Here is a 22,613-nt window from a genome sequence, read left to right as displayed (position 1 = left end):
GATACTTTTGCTGAAGTACTGTCTGTACCTGTTGGCTAGGGTGGATGACTAGAGTCCCTAACTGCATAGAGAGCAATTTTCAGCAGTTAATTCCATGTGCCTTTCTCCAGAGTACTGGTGCAATCCTTTTTGGTTGGAAAGCAGATGTTCTCTGAGTTTGGCATGTGACAGCCTCAGCAGGTAGGTTCAGGCTTTGGTGGTGTCCCAGCCAGGCTACAGCAGAACGCAGCCAGCTCGGGAGGCTGCACTTGTTCTGTGCTGCAAAACAGCTCCCTCACAGAGCAGGTGCTTCTTAGCAAGAGGCACAGTAGGAGTGACTGAGAAAGCAACATCAAAACAATAATTAGCCCTGTTTACTCTCTTATTATGCAAGAAGGTCATTAAAAGTATTTGGATCCTGATGATACATGTTGTAGAAAATATATAAGTGTAATTTTAGGTTGATTTTTTTGTTTGTTTGTAAGCACCTCTACCGTGGTGTCAGCAAAAGCATTATTATGGTTTTTTTATATTACCTTTTTCTTTTTTTCCTTAAGGATGCTGATATTCTGGACATAGAAAGCAAACACTTTGAAGATTTGGAATTTCAGCAGCTTGAACATGAAAGCAGGTTAGATGAAGAGAAGGAAAACCTGACACAACAGCTCCTGCATGAAGTAGCTGAGTATCAGCGCAGCATTGTCAGTAGAAAGGTAAAAGCACCAACACTCGAATTATTTGTTCTTTGTTGTTGAGCATAAGGGCAAGGAAATGGATCTACAACCTGCCCATCTGCAAGAAATAATGCAAAACGTTCTTCTTTGAAATAGTTTTTGAAGCAGAGAATGGCCCAGTGACATCCCACGCAGATCAAATAATGCACTTATCCAAGAAGAAAGAAATTAATAACATTTCAGGCCCTGTTTTCATATTTCATATGAAAATTGAACCCTTTAATTTGCTCGAAAAAAGTACCAAAGTTTTGTTTGTTTTTTTTTGTTTTCCTCTTTAAGAAAGGAGATTTGTACTCTCTGGAAAAAACTGCAGTTATTTTAGGCTTGTTACTGATTTTGCTGTTAAATGTTTTTTTTAAAATAATAGTAGAACACCAAATTAAGAAAATACAGTCATTTTAAAAATTAGTTTGAAAGGTGCTATCTCAATCAATTAATACCACTTTTTTCAGAAATCAGAGGTTGGATCTCCAAACCAGTTCTGTTCAGTATATGGATGCTTGTCACTATATTATCAAAGAATACATGCAGTTATTCTTTTGTCTCTTTAATAAGTTTTCTCTTTATTGTCTAATTCTTATTTAATTATCTCCTTCAGAACAGTGAGCTGTCTTGTACAAGCTTATTTTTTAGTCATGCATATGAATAAGTGAATTTTCATGAGTATGATCTTTGCTGTAGGTTGTCTTGAGATTTGAAAATAAATCACATAAATTATGATTTTCTTCTATTAGGAAAAGATTTCTGCTCTCAAAAAACAAGCCAATCATATTGTCCAACAAGCACAAAGAGAACAAGATCATTTTGTAAAAGAGAAAAACAACTTGATAATGATGCTGCAAAGGGTAAGTATTTTTTGTCTTTCAGACATTTTTAGCAATAAAAGAGCATTTCATAGAATAAAAGAATGTAGAGCAGAAGAAGAGTATCAGTTGTGCAGAAGATGGCAAGTTGGTAATAATGTGACAGTCATTCACCTTAAAAGAAAAAGGAAATCTTATGCAGTCAGTCAGCAGGTATTCTTAAGAGAAAACACTAGTGGCATTTGATAATCAAGAGTGTTTTAGAGGTACCTTCTTTCCCAAGGACTCAAGCAGAGGCACCTGCTCTCATTCTAAAGCTGGAAGCCTGTGTTACCTGTGTGGCTAGTGGGACTCTGCACAGAGTGCTCAGATTTTTTGCTTTAATAGCCCCTGTGAGGCCATGAGATGAGCTACTTCTCATCAGCTAATATCTGATTAATAAGGAGCTGGCATGAACCCTTCATGTCCATTTAATGTTCTGCTTTTAATCATGAGAGAAACCATGTTTAGCTCACTAAGCAGAATCATCATTTTCAAAACGCTGAAGGAGCACTTACTTGGTTTGGCTGTGGTTGCTAAATAAAGCATTTCATTTGTTCTGTACCTCCAATTTTGTTCAGTTCTGTTCTAAAAGGATGAAGCTGAAGCTCTGCTGTGTAATTTCAGTCTTGTGTCCCAGTGTGTTTCTTCGCTTAGTAAAGGAAATGGCTAACATTTATTTTCACTACTTGGCTGTTGGTATTTAATATAAAATGTCTGGTTTTAACAGGAAAAAGAAAATCTCTGTAATCTGGAAAAGAAATATTCCACACTTTCTGGAGGAAAGGGATTTCCTGTCAGTCCCAATAGTCTGAAAGAGGTAAAGAGTTTCTCTGCTTTTGACGTTACCATAACTAACTTTTAATAATGCCTCATACAAAAGCACTCTTTATGTAGTATTGAGTGAAGTCCTAGTCATTAACTCTTACAAAGTAATTTCATACCATTTTTTAAACTTATTCATAGTAGGCAAGATTCACTAGATAGCAAAAATAGCTTCTCTTGACTTTCTTCCAAATGTAACTGGTATCACTTTAATCTCTTGCTGTGGAGAAATTACTGGTTTTATGTGTGTGGAGTGCGCATGTATGTCTAATTTTCTCAAAATAGACAATTAAACCTCATTGAAGTGAAGAAGAATGAGATCTGGGAATAACTGTTCAAGTACAAATACAGTTTGGTCTTATTTTTGTACTGTAAATTTTATTATTGCCTCCCCTCCCTCATTCCAAGGCTCTTTACTAAAGCATGACAAATGTACATTTTGTTCTTTTTAAAAAGCATGGATTTGAAGACTTCAAGCTATTGTGGTTCTAAGATATGTATTATTGAGCTATTTATTTCACTTTTTTCAACAGTTAGAGGAAGCAGAAAATTTAGCATTTAAAATACCCTGACAGGCATATATGGCTGCTTCATTAACTTCTGCTTAAGAGTTCTGACTGGACTTGCTGGATCTGCTTGTATTGAAGCCCTGACCAAGGTCTGCCACATATAGTGATGTAGGTGCCACTCTGGGAAGTTGGGCAACTTCTCGAAGTCTAAAGCAGCCACAACCTTTCAGCACCTGGGAGCTGGGGTCTTGCTTATATGATCTCCAAGTTCCCAGTGTGCAGTTTCACTTGTCAGTGGGATTGAGCACCCTTCCGTGTTTGCTTAGACTTTGAGTGTCCTAGGTTGTGTTCTGACCTGGACGTCTGACCTCCCACCAGGACATCTGGCAAGTCTAAGTTTCATTTTTTTCCTTTTGAGATGGATCTGCCCATTCTCTCACTAGAGGGTGGGTGCTATCTGATTGGTTTTCTTCACCCACATTTCATGGCTTGTTTATTCACATACTTCAAACTGCAGCTACATTAAGTGAGGCTATACTCTTTTTAAAAAGAAATGGATTATTCAATGGTGTCAGTCTGATCACCGCAGTGAAGTCAGTCAGGACTTACTCCAAGGCAAATAAGAGAATGAACAGTAAGGGTTATCTGTTTCATCCTCAGTGTTTCCATAGGCTCTGTCCTACAAAAGAAACACCTTTGCCAGATGTCATGTTTGTCTTGGTCCAGTTTAATTCTCTGACTGTCCTGGCACTTTTGAAAATCAGGCACCAAAGACAGGCTTACAGAGACTGCTGGAACAGCAGTTCATTTCACCATAGGGTTGCTATGCATCAGTCGAGTCTGTGGTCCAATGTTTGCCAGCCCTCTTCACTAAAGCACACGTTTGTAACCCTCTGCCATCCATTGTGAGCTGACTCACAGCCTGTACAGCAAGAGTAACACTGCCTCAGTTAAAGAAGCAGGATGCTTATCCCACTAGTTAAATAAGCAAGGAAAATCAATGCTGTTTAAAAGTTCAGATCGAAAATATTACTTGGATGACTAATCTGACTTGAAACCATTTATTTAATTAAATGTAACAGGGCTAGTGCAAAGCACAGTCATTTGCTCCTTACTTAGTTTTTTTTTCCCCTTCTAAATCCTCACTGGCATTGTGAGTCAGAACTGAATGATCTTCATGTAAAGGTTAAAGTGTTTATACCTTTAATACTAACACAATATTGCTTGCAGAATTGCTGAGTTTTGGTTACTGATAAAATGCCACTACAAGATGGTTAAGCAAGTTAATTCGTACTGGATTCTGTTTTACTGTACTGTAGTCATATGCTTTGAGAGATAAACTTTAGTATCTTAGCCAGTTTCCTCAATTAATGGCTCATCAAATAATATGAGAGTTAAGATTTGCCTCCTTTTTGTAGAGTGCTTTGTTCACTGTATAGTACATCATTTTACAGGTTTGTCTTCTATGATTGAACTAACTGATATCATACATTGAAAATTATGCTAATAGATAGTAATGTTGGTATTTCTTTTCAATTGTCTTCTATGATCGTTGGTAAATTTAGGCATTTCTAAAAAGAAGAAATAGTATAGCAGTCTGTGGCTTCTCTTACAGAATTGCTGGAGTATATGTTGTTGCAGTAATAGAAACACAGCCAGACACTGTCAATGTGAAAGCAGCTTTACATCTTGATTTAAAAATAATCATATTTCTAGCTCTTCTTTATGGCATTGCTTCAACAGTGATTTACTCTTACTTTTGTATAACCTTGTTTTCTATGGATTAGAAATTAGGATATTTGACTTTTTACAGCCTGGTATCCCATGCACAATGGATTAGAATCCATATTTTACTTTTTAAAAAACATTTGTGTAGTTGACACATTAATACATGCAATAACCAGGTTTTACCCTCACATCTTAAATCTGCTTCCACAAATCTCAGCAGGCAGCAGCACACTGATGTTCCTGCCATGCCTCAGTCCATTACTTTCTGTATGACTGCTTAATCTAAAAAAAAAAAAAAAAAGCAAATTGTAATGGCTGCAGGCTAACACTAACAGCATCTTACTTGGTTCTTTTGATAACAAATAAAAGTTAGACGTGTCTTCTAGGCAATGTAAATGGAAGATGTGTTAGTGTAATTTCTATAAGCTTGTCCTTATAGAAGTGCTTCCCAGTTCTGTTAGTCATTTGATTTATTCAAATTAGCCTAATATTTAGGAAAGAAACAAATCAGGTTATTTAATGCAGAGACAAAAAACCTAAAAATATCAGAATAAGATTTATTCTTCCATTTCACCCAGTCTGCTTTCCTGAGAAAGAGCTACATAATTTCTGAAGGGTATTTGCCTTTTAGTAAAATCTTTTGGACACTTAATGCACTTAATGTACATTTGCATTTTGATTACACAAATGTTTCTGGAATTAAATTAAGAACAATTTTCAGAATCCAAGTATTTAACATTCAAAAATCTTGATGCTAATTTTATTTTATTTATGATTAAGTATTTCAGTGATAACAAATATTTGGCTGAATCACTTTAAACTAACTTTCATTGTACTGGATACATTAATACTCTTGCATGTCTTTTTTGGCTTTTGCTCCTTTTAACTTCTGAATTCCTCCTTTTAGGGCTATATCAGTGTAAGTGAAATTAGTGAGCTGTATGGCAATTCCACGAATATATCCCCTTCCACTCAGACCCCCTCAGATGTTGAAGCAGTTGCCACTGAGCCTTCCACGGCTGTGCTGACGAGCCAGCCACAAAATAAAGAGGTTTGTTTGAGAGACATCTCCCTTTGTTTGCATTGTTCTTTCATGGCTGCCTTTTTATTTTCTTTACTTTTTTATTTTTTGGTAAATAAATGTAACAAACTGACCCTAAAGCAAACTGCCTCTACCAGTTACCAAGTCAGAAAACAGGTTAATAGTAAAGCTGAAGGACTGCTCCAGCTTTAAAGTGTCTTTGATGAGGTAGATAGGACCCTGAAGGCCAAAAAACATGAATTCTTATGACCCAAGCAGCACTAAGCGACAAACCTTGCCTGCACAACACTATAATGTAATGCACTTTTGGGAAACCGTCTGTGGACAAGTTTATGACAACTTGATTAGTGGTGTTCAGGTGTTCATTTTGTTTTGTAGCTTCTTTTTCTTTCCCCCTGTAAGGTGGTAGAAGTATATCTTGAGTAGTTGTGGGAGATGAATATCTTTTACCCATCTTAGCTATTCCATGGAGTCTGTCCAGTCTGTTTTCTAGCTTACTTTCTCTTCCTCATTCTTTGTAAAATTTTTAATAAATCCCCTTTTAAAGGAATGGAATAACCTTACAATTGTAAATCCACGTCCTTTTGCGTTGCAATATGTCAGAAACTGATTTAGAATTTGGCATTTGTTTGCTGCTTGTGGTAGCTCAGTATGCCTTGAGAGTTGCAATAGAGTACCCCTCCTTTCCTTCTAAACACTCCAACACAGTGCTGAAACTGCAGCTTTTATGTGCCGTATCTTTTGAGAAATTCCAAAAAGAAAACTCTGTGTGTAATTTCTCTTTTTTCTATAAAGCTAAGATCACCTCTCTGTTCTGGATTTGTGTTTCCTCACTCTCTTTCTCCTCGCTCTATTGCTCAACTTCCATCAGTCCATTGGCCTGAGGTCATGGCTACTCATGTAGATCCTATTCCTTTATCTGATACACCTCCACCTCTGCCAGCTAAGAAACACCGCAGGCAACAACAGGTAACAGATTCAAAGCTGATAAATTTGGATTATTTTGTTTTGTTTGCTTTTGATATGATGGCCACAAAGTTGATTTATACATGAGGACTTTAGTGTGATACACTGTAAGTTGATTGTGCTTAGAATTGTGCTTAAGTGTGCACTTAAACGCACTGCTCATTTAAAGATTAACATGATGTATTATAGAATGTTTCTGAACAAAAATTCACCTTATAATGCAGAGGCGAATATTAATATTCAGGACCCATTGTAACTTTCAGAGGACTTGCAGCAGTAATGTATGTGTGAAATCCTAAACTAATTTTTCATATACATTTGAACAATGCCTTTCAAAAGCTGTATTGGTTTTAAGCCACCAATTCATTAGAATAACTTCTAAGGAAAAGTTTTCCTTTATAATTGGGTTCCACTTGTACACTAGACTTGAATATTTAACGCAAAAGAAAAGGTACAGGGACATGTACAGAAAATGTGCACATGAATTTAATGCATTTTTAAAATCAGTATGATTTTAATGTGACGTAAAGCACTGTGAAGCAGGAGGTGCTCTGTATGTTAGATTTTGTTTTTTCCAGACTATTGGTATTTTCCATATAGAGTATAACTGAGCAAGCGCATCAATTCATTTTGTCAAAACTGTAACAAATTCCCCATGAAGCATTTCAGAAGCCTGGAGGAGCGCAAGAAGCAGCACAGGGAGGGCACATACCTGAGTGATACTCTGCCCCGCAAGAAAACAAGCCCATCCATGTCTCCTCACTTCAACAGTGCCACGCTGGGACGCAACATTGCAAACAAGGTACGTGCCTGCTACTCTTTATGGCCTTCCTGCCTCTGCAGGAAATCCTGCATTGGGTTACAGGGAAGGCTGGGTAGCACCCTAAGCATTATGTAACCCCCCAAATTCACACATGACGTTGATTCTGAAATGACTTGAGAGTTATTAGCAAATGGGAATGTATATGAAACTGTCTGTACTTCCGGCCATTCTTCTGACCTCTGGAAATGCTGTGCTGTAGAACATTAATCATTAAATACACAATTTCTGTATCAAGGATTACATTTTTGGGCTGGTTTAAATTGATTCTAGAGACACAACTTGTTGTTTTCTTTTCTACTGAATGTCTCTAAATGGTAAAGATAAAGCTATATATAAAGTGGAAATACCCTTTTTTTGTGATGTGGTCAATCAGCAAACAGCAGGAAGGTGGAGGTACTGCTTTGAAAAAACATTTTAGCCTAATAGACACACAGCTGGCTGATTGATATGACATGACACTAATATCCATTAGTGTCAAAGTGACAAAGCACATTATTTTGCCATTGCTGATAAAAAAAAATCATGAAATACAGTTTTAAGCATGTATTTACAATATTTCCTGCAGGGACATTTACCATTAGGACAGAGCAACAGCTGTGGCAGCGTACTTCCTCACTGCCTGGCAACCATGACCAAAGAGTCAGAGTCAAGAAGGATGCACAAAGGTAAGACCTTTAAATTGTTGCATTTCTTTCTAAAATCAGTGTTCAGTTTTTCAAAAATAAGCCTGAAACTGGTGTTACTATGATCAACAGGTCTGCAAAATAAAAGTTTACTTCTCGGTGACAAAAACAAGCTCTAAATGTAACTGATTTTTTTAATATTGGCAAAATAAGATGGACCCTCCCAGAGAGTACCTCCAATACTGCCACTTCTCTCAGTTGTTGGATCCCTTCCTCAAGAGTCTTTCAGCGCATTCTATGGTGCTGCTCCTGCATTCTTTCCCTGTGTACAAACCTGTCTCTGACACTTATTAAAAGCTGCTCCCAGAGGTAAAGGGACCCTGCCTCCCTTACAAAAATCTGACTGATACCTGAGTCCTGAGTCAAGGGTCCCAGATTCCTTGCTTCACCACCATCCAGCTGGACAGCTTTACCCATGAGATCCCAGATCCAAAGTAGCCAGGTTGAATAAGCTTCACGTCCCCGTCGTACAATGTCTTTGTGCAGAATATGGAGACTTTCGTACGTCGGGGACTCGGTGATGATTGCAACCTCCGGCTCCCCTGTGGGCTGTGAGGGCCCTCCCCTATCTGGGTGCTCTGCTTTTGTCTTCGATCTCCTTGTTTCTACAGGGGCAACTGCTGCTGGCTGTGACTGCCTCTGCAGTTCAGCTGGAACCTGGACAGTTGTAACATCTGTGGGTTCTGCTGCCGCACTATTAGACTCTCTCTCTTCAAGGCAGGGGGAGGGCTTCTCTCCAGCTGGGGAAGTGTATTCCTTCAGCATATGGCCCATCTCCTTCACCAGACCCCCCACCCAATCTGGGTAGTTCACTTCTGGGGTGGGCTGTGAGGTAGGGTCAGGCTCTGGGGCTGCAGCAGCCCTAGACTCTGGTGGCATGTTAGTGGAGCCCTGGAAAATGTTAAAGATAGAATCTGAAAATGTTAGGCTTTGTGTTTTCCCAGATCAACTGCACCTGCGTAAGCAGTATGATACATGATATAATTGTTAGATGTGATGATTCTTTAGTAATTAAATATAATTATTATATAACCATAAGAAGAATCATGAGAAACTATGTTGGAAATTTAAGGGGACTTTGCTTAGCTGAAATCTATGCATACAATAGAACAATATAAGTTTTAATAATTAACATGAAAGTTATATAATGATAGAATATAAAAACATGTTCATCTTGACTGTATGGTCGGGGTCAGATTTGGGTTTGTACCCCTGACACCCAGAGCTCTTCAATAAAAGCACCTGCATATAATCATTCTCGTGATTATGTGTTCCTGAATGCTAACATTAGGTTCTGGGGTAGGTGTCAGGGTAGTTATTCAGGTTAGTCTCCCTCCCTCTCTAAATGCTAAATAGAACAGGCCTATCAGCAACACCAGCCACTGTATGATAGCATTAATATTTAGAGCAGATCTGATCTCTTCAAAAACTGGTGGCACGGACCCGAAAAGATGGTTAAAGGGTTGGGAGAAGATTTCCCCTGGTGTCATTTCCTTACAGCAGGTGCCATTATTAAAGTAAGCCCAAAAACATACAGTTAGCGTGTGATAGCTGTGAATCCATGTGCCTGCTATCCAGAAGAAGTTAAAAATCCATGAATTCCTCACCTTATTCACCCATAAGAAAAACTGGGTAATAGCCACAGTAGCCTTGGTTATAGGACCCATGTTTACATAAGGGCCTACAAATGGGAGAAATACAGCCACGATCATGTACCACCCAAACCCGGGTAAGCTGGACCACATGGTGTCGCCTAGCAAGGTTTCTATAGCTGTCGGAGTCGATGGGAGACAAGCACATCTGATGATGATCAACAAGTCTCAACTTTATTTAGGCAATAAGCATACTTTTATAAGCATAGTAATAAGGTTCAGACATATTGCAAAAGTAGAGCTCATAATTTGTCCACAGGTGGAGGTCAGCTCCACCTCTACTATCACATACTCAGGATGCTTGTGGTTTTCTACTCTGGCTAGACCCTGTTTTCTCTATCTTGTCGTTATATAACTTCTTGCTCCAGGAGACAGTGTCCTTGCTCACGACTCTATTGCTTTACCAGCTGCAACTTATCATGACCCCTCTCTTCTAACCATGCATCCACAAAACTCTCCACATATAGCCGCACAAAAAAATTAGATTATTCAAGAACTGTTATTCCCTTTTTGTTTATGTGCCCTCGTGCCTCATGTTGGGCGCCAAAATCTGTCTTGGTTTGGAAAGACAGGTGCCTGCTAAAGGAGACAGGAGCCTCCCCTGAAATGGAGAATGCAAACCCTCCCCACCCCTCCCAATTGCTATGAATTTTAAATAAGGGGCTCTCAGGCAAAAAACATGGGAGCAGGAAATAACAGTTCTTTAATAGGGAAGGAAAAAAAATTAAAATGACAAAATAAAACAATGCAATACACTAGAACAACACTGACAGAGTCAGAACTCAACCTGACACCCTGCTGGTCAGGGTGTTGGTAGCAGTCCAGTTGGAAAAGGGGCTGCAGTCCTCCTGGAGTGTCAGGCGTGGTTCTGTTGGAGCAGGGCAGTCCTGTAGGAAAAGGGTGAATTCTTCCTCCACAGATCCGTGGAAGTAGAAGCAGCTGCTGTTCCTCTGGGGAGTCCAGTGGAGAAGAGCCGTGCTGGTGTGTCAGAATCTCCAGATTATATCCGGGTGGAAATGCTTGGCTCCTCCCTCTGGGCGGAGCATCTCACAATGGGATGTTACAGTTCTTCTCAGTCATGGGGTGACATTCAATAGCCCCTTATCAGCAGATGTTCCCTGCTGAGGGACCTTGATTACGATCACTCAGGAAGAGAGATGAGAAGAATTGCCCACTTGACACCAGACAACTGCCATACAGATGGCAATAGAATACATCTTGCCTTGCAATCTGGAACAGAGATCAAGTGTTTAAAATTGGAAACATTTCTGTAAAATCCTTGCAAAGAGTGTTACTGTGTGCCTTAAAGCACAATTTTAAAGTGTTACCAAACCTAACACAGGCAAGAGTTTTAAAAATAAATCACTTCTAATGTTTAATTTTTTGTCACTGTGCAATTAAGACAATCTAAGAGTAGGGTCAGATTTCTTGTCTTTAGAGTGGGAAAGAGAGAAACTTCACGAATCAAAATTAAATTATGGCCTGACAAAAAAGCGTCAGGAGAGAAGGAAAGAGATGTATTCATTGGGGCAGGTGGCATAGCACTTTTCATATGCTGTTGAGGAATCAGGTGCTATACTGCATGTCATACTAGTCAGTTGCTATTTTTTGAAAGATCCAGCAGTTTGAATGGAAATAGAAAATTATGAAGAGAGCCTTAAGGGATTAATTTGTACTGGGAAAGAGAACAGTTCTAGATGTCCTTTTCTGAAACATCAGCTTTGCCAAAGGGAAACAGTGCTGCTGACAGGTGCCTTATTTGAACTGTCACGGGATTTTCAAAGCATTGTTAAGAGAAAGGATATAGGAACACAAGGTTCCTTTGTGGCCTCTCTTAGTAGTTACTAAAGTTGTCATTCCTTTTTTGTTCAACCTCAAGCTCCTTGAATTTATTGTTATTGGAGGAACTTGAAGAGTGTAACTGCTTTTGCACTGCAGTGCCACATCTCTAGGTTGGGGAAAGCTCCTTTGTCTGGGTAACACACCACAAAAGTGTTTGTTTCCACACTGCAGAACTCAGCAAGGGCAGGAATATCCAAGTCAGGTGGATGTGGTCAGATCCCAGAATATTTCTATCCCACTATACAGAAGGGCCAGAGAAACAGTCTTTAAGGACCATTCAGCCTTACAGGTAAAGCCTTAATAGAAGTTTCTTTGTTGTTTCAGCAGGTAAGGGACTGGATTTATCTTGGTGGGATTTCTGGTTTCCCCTCACACTTCACACCTATACTCAGCACATGGAAGGCAAACAAACTTTTTTCAAAGTCTAAGGTAGAGAAAGTGCATTTCTGTGGAAAAATGAGATTTGGGTAATGTTCTGAACATGTTGTACTGCTTCAACGCACCACACAGGACTACTGAAATGGAATATCATTATCCATTAAAATTATGAAACCTTACTTGTCTTGCACTAAAGTCAACAGGACTAGAGTCTGAGTAATTACAATTAACTTCATCATCTTTAAATACATCTTTGAAAACCAAGTCAGATGCTGTATCAGTGGTCCTGTAGATCAGGTAGATCAGGTTTGCCTTTTCAGAAGTTTTACTGACAAATCAGTGGAACTTTGCAAATGTATAGAGACTGATTATACTGATAAATAAGAGCTCTCTAATCTTCCTTCTCCAAAAGTTAGTTGTTCACCTAAAAAAAGGTGATGAATAGATAAAAAGTGTTCTCTACCTGTCATGTGTAGTGAGTCAGCATTTGCTTTCCTTGCATTGTCTTTCCCCACTTGACAAGTTTTTTACTCTGTCAGTTTTCACTCTGTCAGTTTTCCAAGGTGATCTATTGCAAACGACGTGGGCGTCTTGGCTTCCTGATACCTTGGGCACAGAGCTGCACCCAGTGCACTGGAACTGGGTTCAGTGGGGAGACAGGGTCTCACGTGATAAATGCCACTTCATCCACTCAGTCTGGAGCCCTGGCTATCAAGCAGTGACCTGCACACTGCTATCCAAAGAGAATGATGTGCTCCAGATGTGGTGTTAGTTATTACCTTCCTGTGCTCCTGAGAGCTCAACAGCATTGAGCAAATTTCTAGACCAGATGTTCTGGTTTGTGCATGTAGATCTGAAAACAAGTATATTCAAGGCTGGCTGGAGGCAGTAGCAGCTCAGCTGGTTTAAAGATATTATCTGAGTGTTATCACCAAACTAGTCATGGTCCAAAGTGAGTTTTCTCTAATATGTTTTCTCCGTTTTTTTTATTTCAGTCCAAGAAGATAACTGTAAAATTCTGAGCTGAAAAAAAAGGAAAGTTAAAAGTGAAATCAGGAAATTAAGAACAGCCTCTTGGGTTTTAACATGGAGTTCATTCTAATTTTCTTTATGCAGCAACAAGCAATATCTATGAATAAATTTTAGGCTGGATGCAGTAATAAATATTTTCATGGATTTTTAAATAATAAACAGTCCTTATTCTAGGATTGCCAAACCGTGTTCAGTCAGTCATAGGAGTTCAGGAATTGTTACTGAAAGAAACAGTCACAGTCAGCAATCATAGGCTTAGTTAAGGGCAACTTAAATGTTTTAGAGCTCCTATATAGTTGTAAATAATTAGTGGGAAAAGGTATTTCTTTGCAGCCATTCATGAGGTATTTTTGACAGACTGTATTTATAAACTGACTTCCTGTGGACATGCCTTTGTAACCAAACCGTATGCAAAAACAGAGTGAAGAAGCTGCTGTTTGGTACCATCTCAAGACCTCACCCTGCAGAGGTGGATTCCGGGAGCTCCCAGGGAGTGCTGGGTCCCAGAAGCTTGCACAAGGAGGAAGGGTTAGCCAATGCAGTCCCACTGACTGTAGGATGGACTCCAGAAGGAAAGAAGGAATGGTTAGCTGGGAGTTAAGGTGTAAGACCAGACACAGTGCTGGGAGCAAAGCTGTTGGGACAGAGAACTTAGATACCAATAAGATGATTATTTGTGTCCTTTCTAAGCTCTGTATATAAAAACCAATATACTGCAAGCAAGGGATATTTGTACAAACAATCTAGAAACTTTTCAAAGGAGTCAGCCTTTTTTGTTTATTTTTCAGTCTTTTTCTTTTCAAACTCAGGAAAAAACAGAAAAGGTATGAAAATATCCCCTTCCGTGGCTGTATTTCTCACGTGATGTTTTTGCAAAAGTACCAGTTGCACCAGCACTGTCAAGTAGCTCCTAGACTCTTTAAAAACTTAAATAATTGTTAAATAATGACAGCATTTCAAAAATTCTTTTTTTCCTGCTGTCAAATAACCTGTCACAACAGAACTTTTGACTCATGCTAATATCTGCAGAGCTGTGGCTTTGCACAGGCCTAATTTTTTGCTTCTTTGCTCATAGCCACACAAGTAGAGCAGAAAATTTAAAAATCTTTGCAGCTCTGTGAGTGACAATGACAAGGTAGACAGACTTGGGCTTCCTACTTTGGCATGTTTCCACACAACAAATGTATCTTGACATGTTAATGTCAGTCTTTACAAAGGAAAAAAAAAGAGAAAGAAGAAAGAATAGGAATAAAAGAAAAATAAAAGAAGAATGTAATGGGATCATTTTCATAAAATAGTAGTGGGTTTTTTACATACTTGACAGTGCAACTTGTAATAACAGCTTTCACCTTTAGTTCTACCCTCACTATAATTTTGTGGTGGTATACCTGGATTTTGTGATTCTGCAGTAACTCCTTTGGAATATTTTTCTTTGATGACATGACTTTATGGGTTTTTGCAATATTTTTCTCAACATTATGGCTGTCAACATTGTTAAGTTTACAGGTTTGCTGCAGAACAGTGGAACTCTGTAGTAAAACCAATGCAACAACAAATATTTTAGCTCTTGTATCAGGTTAGACTTAACTGATAAAATCTTGCCTTGTGGGAAATTTTAGTTAAGTACTGGATCTTACAGGGAGTCTAATATTTCTAAGTGCATGTTGTGTCAATAGGCACCTGAGCAGCTAAAAATTCTTTAAACAACAGGTTGTGCCTGCCTAGTATGTAGGCATGGCTGTAATGGAGGTAGGTTGGTTGTGAAGCCTTGTGGTGTTGGTACACAGCTGATCCTCAGCTTTGAGCTTCATGCTGCTTACAGCATGAAGATAAAAGGAGAATACTGAATTATGCTTTGTTTCTGTGAATGCATCTCATTTGGCAACCTAAGAAATGTTGATTTTTTCCAGTGTTTAGTTATATTTGCATGATTGCATAAATTTGACTGATAAATGTTTTCTTCAAAAATGGGTTCTTTATCTTAAGGGGTAGAGTGTTTGTAGCACTGCTGTGTTGCTCTGTGTCTTTTAGATGGGTTTATTTTTCAGTGAAATAGAAAATATGGAATTAAAATTTCTGAGTAGGCAAGGATTTGTAGAGCGCTCAACAGAAAAACATGCATTTGAATAAAGTTTTTTGAGTAATTTATTTTTTTCTCTCTTTCCCTAATGAATCATTGATAATCATTTCACAGGAGCAATTAGTCATTCCAAACGTTTGAGTATGAAAGTTTATCTGCAATAACGGAAGCATTTGCCAAAATAAGGGGCAAAAAGCAAACCACACATGTGAATCAGTAACACCTGTGTTGTGTGATGCTATTATTTATGACTGCTGAGGTGTATTTTTGTCCCTTTTGTCTCTTTTACTTATTGATGCAACTGAATTTTTGATTGAAATTCAGCATTCTTTTATATGGCAAGTGAGTCCTATTAGTTATTTAGAAACCAGCTTTAACTATCTCCAGGAAAGCTTTGTATGGTTCAGAGGGAAGTGAAGAGAAAACTACCTTGGAAATGCTTGTAAGGCACAGTTTCTTTAATGACATGCTCTAATTGTTCAGCTGAAGACACACTTTTCAGATAACTGCAGTTGTTGGCTCTCTGAACTGGGACTCTCCCAGCTGTCATGGCAAAAAAATACCAGAGAGTAACCTGGTATGCACAGATAGGGAATGAGAATGAGAATAAGGCATAATAAGGCAGAAAAACATTGCACTTCAAGCATGATTTCATGCATCAGTGTTATAATCGTGTCTAGTAAAAATTTGTATCTGGACCTTGCTGCATTTGTACATTTGTCTGCATCTTTCCCATATCTGTTTATCTTAAATATGTGGAATGTCAGTGGCTGCCTTCCTGTAAGAATGTGAGGTTTTTGTGTAGTCTGTCAATTCTTCCTAATCTCCAGCTCTGCCAGCAGCTCAGACTTTGGGTCAGAAATGTGCAGAGAATATTACAAACCTAACAATCAGAACTATAAGAAAGTCTCACTTCTTGCATTCATTGAAGGAAAAGATGAGTAGTGCGGTTGCATTTGTAATCACATAGATGGAGCAACCTTAAAAGGGCACTGTAAAATACTTCAGCAGTTTAAATGACAACTCTTTCTCATCAGGCAAGCTCAACAACCTCTCTCAAAGTCTGCATTACTATCAAAGAGCAATGGAGACATGAGATAAAAATAATTGTGAAGAGACATTTTTAAAGGACACATTGCCAAACAAAGTTACCTGGGTTCAAGGAGGATGACTTTTCAGAAAAAAAATGTTTTTTGTGGAAAAATAATAAAAGAACCTTTGCATGAACCTTATTTTTCTTCAGAATCATTGAGCTATAAGGATCTGCTTCAATTCCATAGGGTGAACTGCAATTTCAAAACTCCAGTAAAGTACCTCTATACTAGTAACTAAGATTCTATAAGAAGCAGCCTGTATTATTTCAGCTGAAACTAAAAGTCAAATTGCAGTTACCAGAAGGCAGAGTTTCCCAAACAGACAAAAAAAAGATTTATATTCAATAAAGTCAACCAGACAAGTACTTAAGAATATTGAATATCAGGACTTTTTTTTTTCTCTAATTTCTTCTGAATTCCTGAATTTAACTACATTACTCTCCAGATTAGGCCTACTTGTTATTTTAAAATGTAAACATCATTTTTTCAAATTAGAGTTTCATAATACACATAGAAGAACATATACTGAAAAGCCAGTTGTACTAATGTGCATATATTTGAATCCATCATAGATAAAACAGGTATTTAAAGCTTTTATTTCAGTGTGATTAACTTGTAAAATTAACCATAATATTGTAGTACCTTGATCACAGTGCAGTAAATTCTGAGGTGATGTTCAAAATGCTTGTGCTGCTAACAAGTTATGCTCCTGTGACATAATTTTTGTGTGAAATCAGTGTTTCTCTGTACTTTATAGGGTATAACCATCAGCACATCTGTGAAAACCAAAGACAGAAGTCGCCGGAATTCTACAGCCGAACAGCATCAGAATCCAATGTGTATTTGAACAGTTTCCATTACCCAGATCGTAGTTACAAGGACCATGCCTTTGACACATTAAGCTTAGACAGCTCTGACAGTATGGAGACAAGCATATCAGCATGCTCACCAGATAATATTTCCAGGTAAATCTTCTTTCCTCCTGATCCTGCAATGGTCATAGGGTCATGTGAAAAAAGAGAGTAGGTGCATGTACACTATGATAGTGTGAATGCTGCTGATTGGTTAAGAAAATGTAGGATGATTAGACAGGCATCATATTTGTCTAGCTCCTCCATAATCAGGTTTAACTACACCTCATCTGTTTATTGAAAGATGAAAATTAAATTGTAAACTTAAGTGATAATGCTGAAGTTTACTGAAGAGCAATCAGTGCTTCCTCACCTGATCACTGCAGGGAAGGAATTTCCTCTGATAGGAAATTTTTCAAGGACATGTGCCGCTGATGATGTACACTGTTCCACAAGTCCAGCACGTTAACCAACTAGGTGCTTAAGCTAAAACACTCAGGCTTCCTCCAAAAGTCTTATTGCCCTTTCCTCTCCCTTTTCTGGGTCAGCAAAAATGAAGAGATGACATTGAAAGGCTTGCTTTACTCATCTTCAGAGGCTGTCAGCTCAGACACCATTTCTCAGATGGAAGGAATTTCCATGATCTGTGTTAAAAGTCCAGATGAGTCTCAAAATTGTGTGCAAACATTCTCTCCTGACAGTCCATTTTTTATATATGACATTATGGTAATGCTTTAATTCCTGCTCACAGTCCTGCCCCAGCAGTTTCACAAGCATAACTAGAGGCTGATGATTAAGTACAGTTTTGTCACAGCACTATGAATACCTTGTGAGCACAAGGACAGCTTTTTTTGGCTAGCATGTAGTGTTTTACTTAGCATTTGTTTGCTGTGGCAGGGAAGACCCTGATTTCCCCTTTAATGTCATTATCACTGCAGTGTTAAGAGTTTTAGAAAATACCACTGGCAGTCATTCTGCTGGCTGGTTTGCTTGGGCTTTTTTGCATTGGTTGATGTTGGTTTTGTTTTTCTTAAAGGAAAAACATTAGGACTTGGGTTTTGAGGATTTCTGTTTTAAATGGATAATCAACAAGTCTCTGATAGTTGGAGACATGCTGGGAACTAACTCTTGTGCATTCAGCTAATGTGCCAGTGATATGAAACCTTTCTCTCTCTGACTTCCTGCTCTGACCATTTGGAAGGAGGATGGTGTGTGTGTCTGATCTTAGCATCCTGTAAGTCCAGTCTCCAGCCCAGGACTGGGAAACCCCAACACCTGCTGAATTTCACTGGTACTGCTTGCTCTTCTGCTTCCCTCTGACTCTTGCAGGCATTGCCAGAAGGAAAACAAAAGCAAGCAACACAAAGAAAAAAATAGCCCAAATCAATACAAAAACCATAAAAGGACTTTTTACAACATATCTTTCTGTTTCTCACAAGGCAGACTTTGGTGAAAGAAGAAAAGAGTGTGAGCTGATTTTGTTGATAAATTCTGGAACATAAGCAGTTAATTTTCCTCGACAAAATTCCCTTAAGTAAAATTAATTCAGACTGTTTTAGATGGTGTTTGAGCATATTTTCGAGCCTTATCAGACTTTAAAGGAAAACAATTTATGATGCTTTGTTCTGACCAATTTAAATTGTATAAGTTATATTTTACCATGTTTAAGGTGAAACTTTTCTTGTAGAAATGCATAAAATTTGTGGGTGCTCAAAGTACAGAATAAACAGAACTGGTGTACTCATTCATCAACTCACCAAAGATACCTCTTTTTTTGTTAGTAGCTACTACATTGAATTGGATCTGAACACTGTCAACTTCATTCTTAAATTATGTTGGACTGCAAAATATTTCTTTAAATACCAACTCTTATTTTAAGTAAGAAATAATGGGTTTTTTTGCAGTGCTAGCACTTCAAATGTTGCAAGAATAGAGGAGATGGAGAGACTTCTCAAACAAGCACATGCTGAAAAGACTCGGCTGCTTGAGACCAGGGTAAGTGTAATTTTGAGTAACTAAGAGGAGGCATGTAAGTTTGGATAATATTTTAATGCAACATAGAAACCCACCCAGCTTATACGTAATAAACACTTAAAAAACCACCTCTTCCTCCTCGGATTCACCTCACACTACAGCCCTGAGCCCATATGCAATATCTGCTATCTCAAAGGACAAGCTGATGGCAAAATCCCCAAAACTTGTTCAACATTGGTTGGACACCGGCTGGGGGAGCTGCTTAAGAAGAACCTTCATTTCTATTTGCAATTCTTACTCCAAATTTCAGTCCAGTGTGCTGGATATATATTTCTGCCTAGTTAAGGGAGAATACTTAAAGGTATTTAGCCCTAGCTTAGAAATGACATTGCCAACTATAGTTTTGCATATAATTGAAGTTCTCTATGTGCGGTGGTATTTAGGAACGGGAGATGGAAGCTAAGAAACGAGCTCTGGAAGAAGAAAAGCGCCGCAGGGAGCAACTGGAGAAAAGATTGGAGGAAGAAACGAGTCAGAGACAAAAATTAATTGAAAAAGAAGTCAAAATACGTGAAAAACAAAGAGCACAGGTCAGATATGGGGATGTGAAATGGTTTTGAAGTGCAAGACTTCCCCTTCAAATACAGTGTATTTCTGCCAATGGTCAACAGAACTGCTTTCAGCTGAACAGATAGATGTAGTATTTCTGAGGTGCAATTGTTTTGCTAAAAGTATGTTTGGGCTCTTGGAGCCAAGTATTCATTTAAAGTTAGATAACAGCATAGGTATCTATGTAGCATTTTATATATAAAGTATGAATATTATTCCTATGAAGTTTGTTACTGAATATAGGCAGAGCAGAATTTTTTGGCCAGAATAACAGAAATTTGTGAGTGTGTCAATTTTATAAACCATTGGTGTGGAGTTGGAGGGGCTTTTGTTTTGTTTTGCTTTTTCTTTTAATACAGAAAATGCCTTGAAATGTGAATTATTGCTTCCAAACATTTGACAGAAAAGAAAAAGACAAATAAGGAAGTTTTTTTCAGCTCCACATCTGCAGTACAGAGTAAATATTATTTTTTCTTTAGTTAATTGGACTGTACAACATGAGAAACATTACTTAATTAAAAAAGTGTTACCTCCTACATATTTTTGCTTCTTCTTTGGGCTTAGAGGTACCTTGAGTTTTCTTTAGGCTTACTGTCTTACCTATTTGTTCAGTCCTCCAAAACCAATAATATCTATAAGGTACAGCAAATGACTAGGCAGTCATTGCTAGTATACCAGAGCAAGACAATGTCTCCATCTTAATAGACATGTTTGAGTGCAGAAGATTCCATATCATATTGGAATATCTTTCTGGCTTTATCTGTGCTACCTTTGCTGATGTTTCACCAGCTGTTTCTAGTTAAATATATTCATTCATTTGTTTTCATATAAAATGTAATCAGGAATGCTAAATTTTATTTGCTTCCCTCCTTTTCTTCTAAGAAATTTGTTGACAACTCAGGTATGGCATAAACAACAATGCAGTGCTGATATCTTTACCCCAAACTAGAGCATGCGTGTGTTGTAATAGAACATCCTGTCAGTTACTGCTAATTGTCAGACTTGGCAGATAGAAGAGGACTGAATTGGTAGGAAGACAAAAACTTATCTGTCAGAAATGACTGATTTTTTTTCTTTTTTCTTTCCTTTGTACAGTGAGACCAATTTTTGCCCCCCACCTTTTGACACTTAGAAATGTAAACGAGAGGAAGGAACTCCATCTTTGCACTTGCCAGAGCCAGTGCCAGCTCATATCATACAGGACTGCATAATTTTAGAAGGGTGCTAAGAGTTCTTGTGAGCAACACAGGTCCTATTGCACCAAGAGGCTCTTGAGAATGCAATGAGGGAAAGTCCCTTTGATTTGAGACTCACACTGGGATTTAACAGGCTTACTTGAGGAATGGAGCAGGGGCAGATTAGTTTCTTCAGGTCACTGATTTCTCTGGAGTCTGGGAGGAGAGAGATAGGGAGATGATCCTTTCACAGATCCTTGAAAGCATCTAAAATTAGCTTCTGTTCCAAAGTAGCCTCTGCCTCAGCTGCAGCAGGAGCCTCCTCTGGGAGGCCTGTCTTCTGTGTTTAAAATTACGGGGTGGTGATTGTGCACAGACCCTCCAGGCACAGAAAAGAAGAACATTCCCTCACTTGGCAGAGGTTCCAAATCATTATCTCCTCCTGCTTGTTCTCCCAACTGCCACTATCCAGGCTTGGTGCAGGGTCTTGAACTGCAATCAAGAAGGAGGCACCATCTTCTGCACTGCTTTGCTATCTTTTGCAGAGGGATGTGAACTAGTCATTACAGTTAATTTGTTCAGCAGAAAATAATTCTGTTTTGTTTACCGCAATATGTGTGAAACTAACTGGCGATTACAGTTCATTCCTATTATTAATGTTTCCTGCAATAGCATGTTCTTATTATTTATATACTATACTCTGCATAAAAATGCCTGTAGCAGTAACTTAAAATGAAAGAGTGACATCTGTACAGTGAGTATTTAGAGAAATAAAGAGTTTGCTTAACATCCTACATATTAAGTTCTTGGACTTCATCTAAGGCAGCAACACACCCTTACATTTAATTAATGTCTTAATTCTATGACAGCTTTTCTGTGCTGTGGCCTGTGTTTTACCAGCTTATCAGCTGTTGATTTCAAGAAACTTCTATCGTATATCTGGCTTTTACAAAGTTGTCCAACACTGTAAAGTTAGAAGTTTAAAGGATTTTTCTTTTCAAGAAAATTAAAGCTGCAGTGAAAGCTCTTTATTCTTCAACTCTAATGAGCAGTTTTCAGTTACGTCCTCACAACAGAAAGTGTAGGAGATGATGAAGCTTCTCTTAAAAATAACTATTTTCTTTCCTTTCCTGTAGGCCCGTCCCTTGACTCGCTATTTGCCCGTTAGAAAGGAAGACTTCGACTTACGAAGTCACATTGAAACAGCTGGGCACAACATAGAGACCTGTTACCACATTTCTCTCACTGAGAAAACCTGCCGAGGCTTTCTGATTAAAATGGGAGGGAAAATTAAAACATGGAAAAAACGGTGGTTTGTTTTTGACAGAAACAAGAGAACTTTTACTTATTATGCAGGTAAGTTGCAGGATTGCTACTAGGGTACATCTGTTCTTCTATTTTGTTATCAAACTCAGCTGAGTTATGAACAAGTAGGGAATCCAGATAAAACTTAGATTTCCATTTCATCCATTCCCTTAGAGGTAATGTGAACCCTTCCCTATAGCATTCAATCCTCATGCCAGGTAACCCAGAACTGAGCATACAAAACAAACTAGAGGAGATGCAGAGGGGCAAGAGAAAAATGGAAGATGATCAGGTTACAGGTACACAGAATAATGGTTCCACATACTTTATTCTAAATAAAATATTATATATTATTTAAATATTATGTACTTTCTTCAATGACTGAATGATTTCTTGTAGCCTTCATACCAGAATATAATTTATACTTACTGTGAAAATTGAAGTGAATGTTTCCACAGTCCTATGCTTAATGTGAAGAAAAGGTTTTCAG

The 22,613-nt window shown here is 38.2% G+C and overlaps 1 protein-coding gene across 5 annotated transcripts in view; it reads left to right on the top strand.

Moving 5' to 3' along the window:
• PHLDB2 (pleckstrin homology like domain family B member 2) overlaps positions 1-22,613 on the top strand; it is a 66,916-nt gene that overhangs the window by 39,510 nt on the left and 4,793 nt on the right. For 4 of the 5 annotated variants that reach the window (XM_084227203.1, XM_084227200.1, XM_084227201.1 and 1 more), the window contains 10 exons: positions 537-692; positions 1,448-1,558; positions 2,286-2,375; positions 5,525-5,668; positions 7,287-7,427; positions 8,014-8,113; positions 16,967-17,174; positions 18,965-19,055; positions 19,478-19,624; positions 21,955-22,174. In XM_084227203.1, coding sequence (XP_084083329.1) covers positions 537-692; positions 1,448-1,558; positions 2,286-2,375; positions 5,525-5,668; positions 7,287-7,427; positions 8,014-8,113; positions 16,967-17,174; positions 18,965-19,055; positions 19,478-19,624; positions 21,955-22,174 — 1,408 coding nt within the window. The remainder of the gene's footprint in view (positions 1-536; positions 693-1,447; positions 1,559-2,285; positions 2,376-5,524; positions 5,669-7,286; positions 7,428-8,013; positions 8,114-16,966; positions 17,175-18,964; positions 19,056-19,477; positions 19,625-21,954; positions 22,175-22,613) is intronic. The other variant, XM_084227204.1, reaches the window with a different exon arrangement.

Source organism: Fringilla coelebs, assembly GCF_963513975.1.
Source record: "Fringilla coelebs genome assembly, chromosome: 2".
NCBI classification, from domain to species: Eukaryota; Metazoa; Chordata; class Aves; order Passeriformes; family Fringillidae; genus Fringilla; species Fringilla coelebs.
This window is presented reverse-complemented; position numbering and strand designations above follow the sequence as displayed.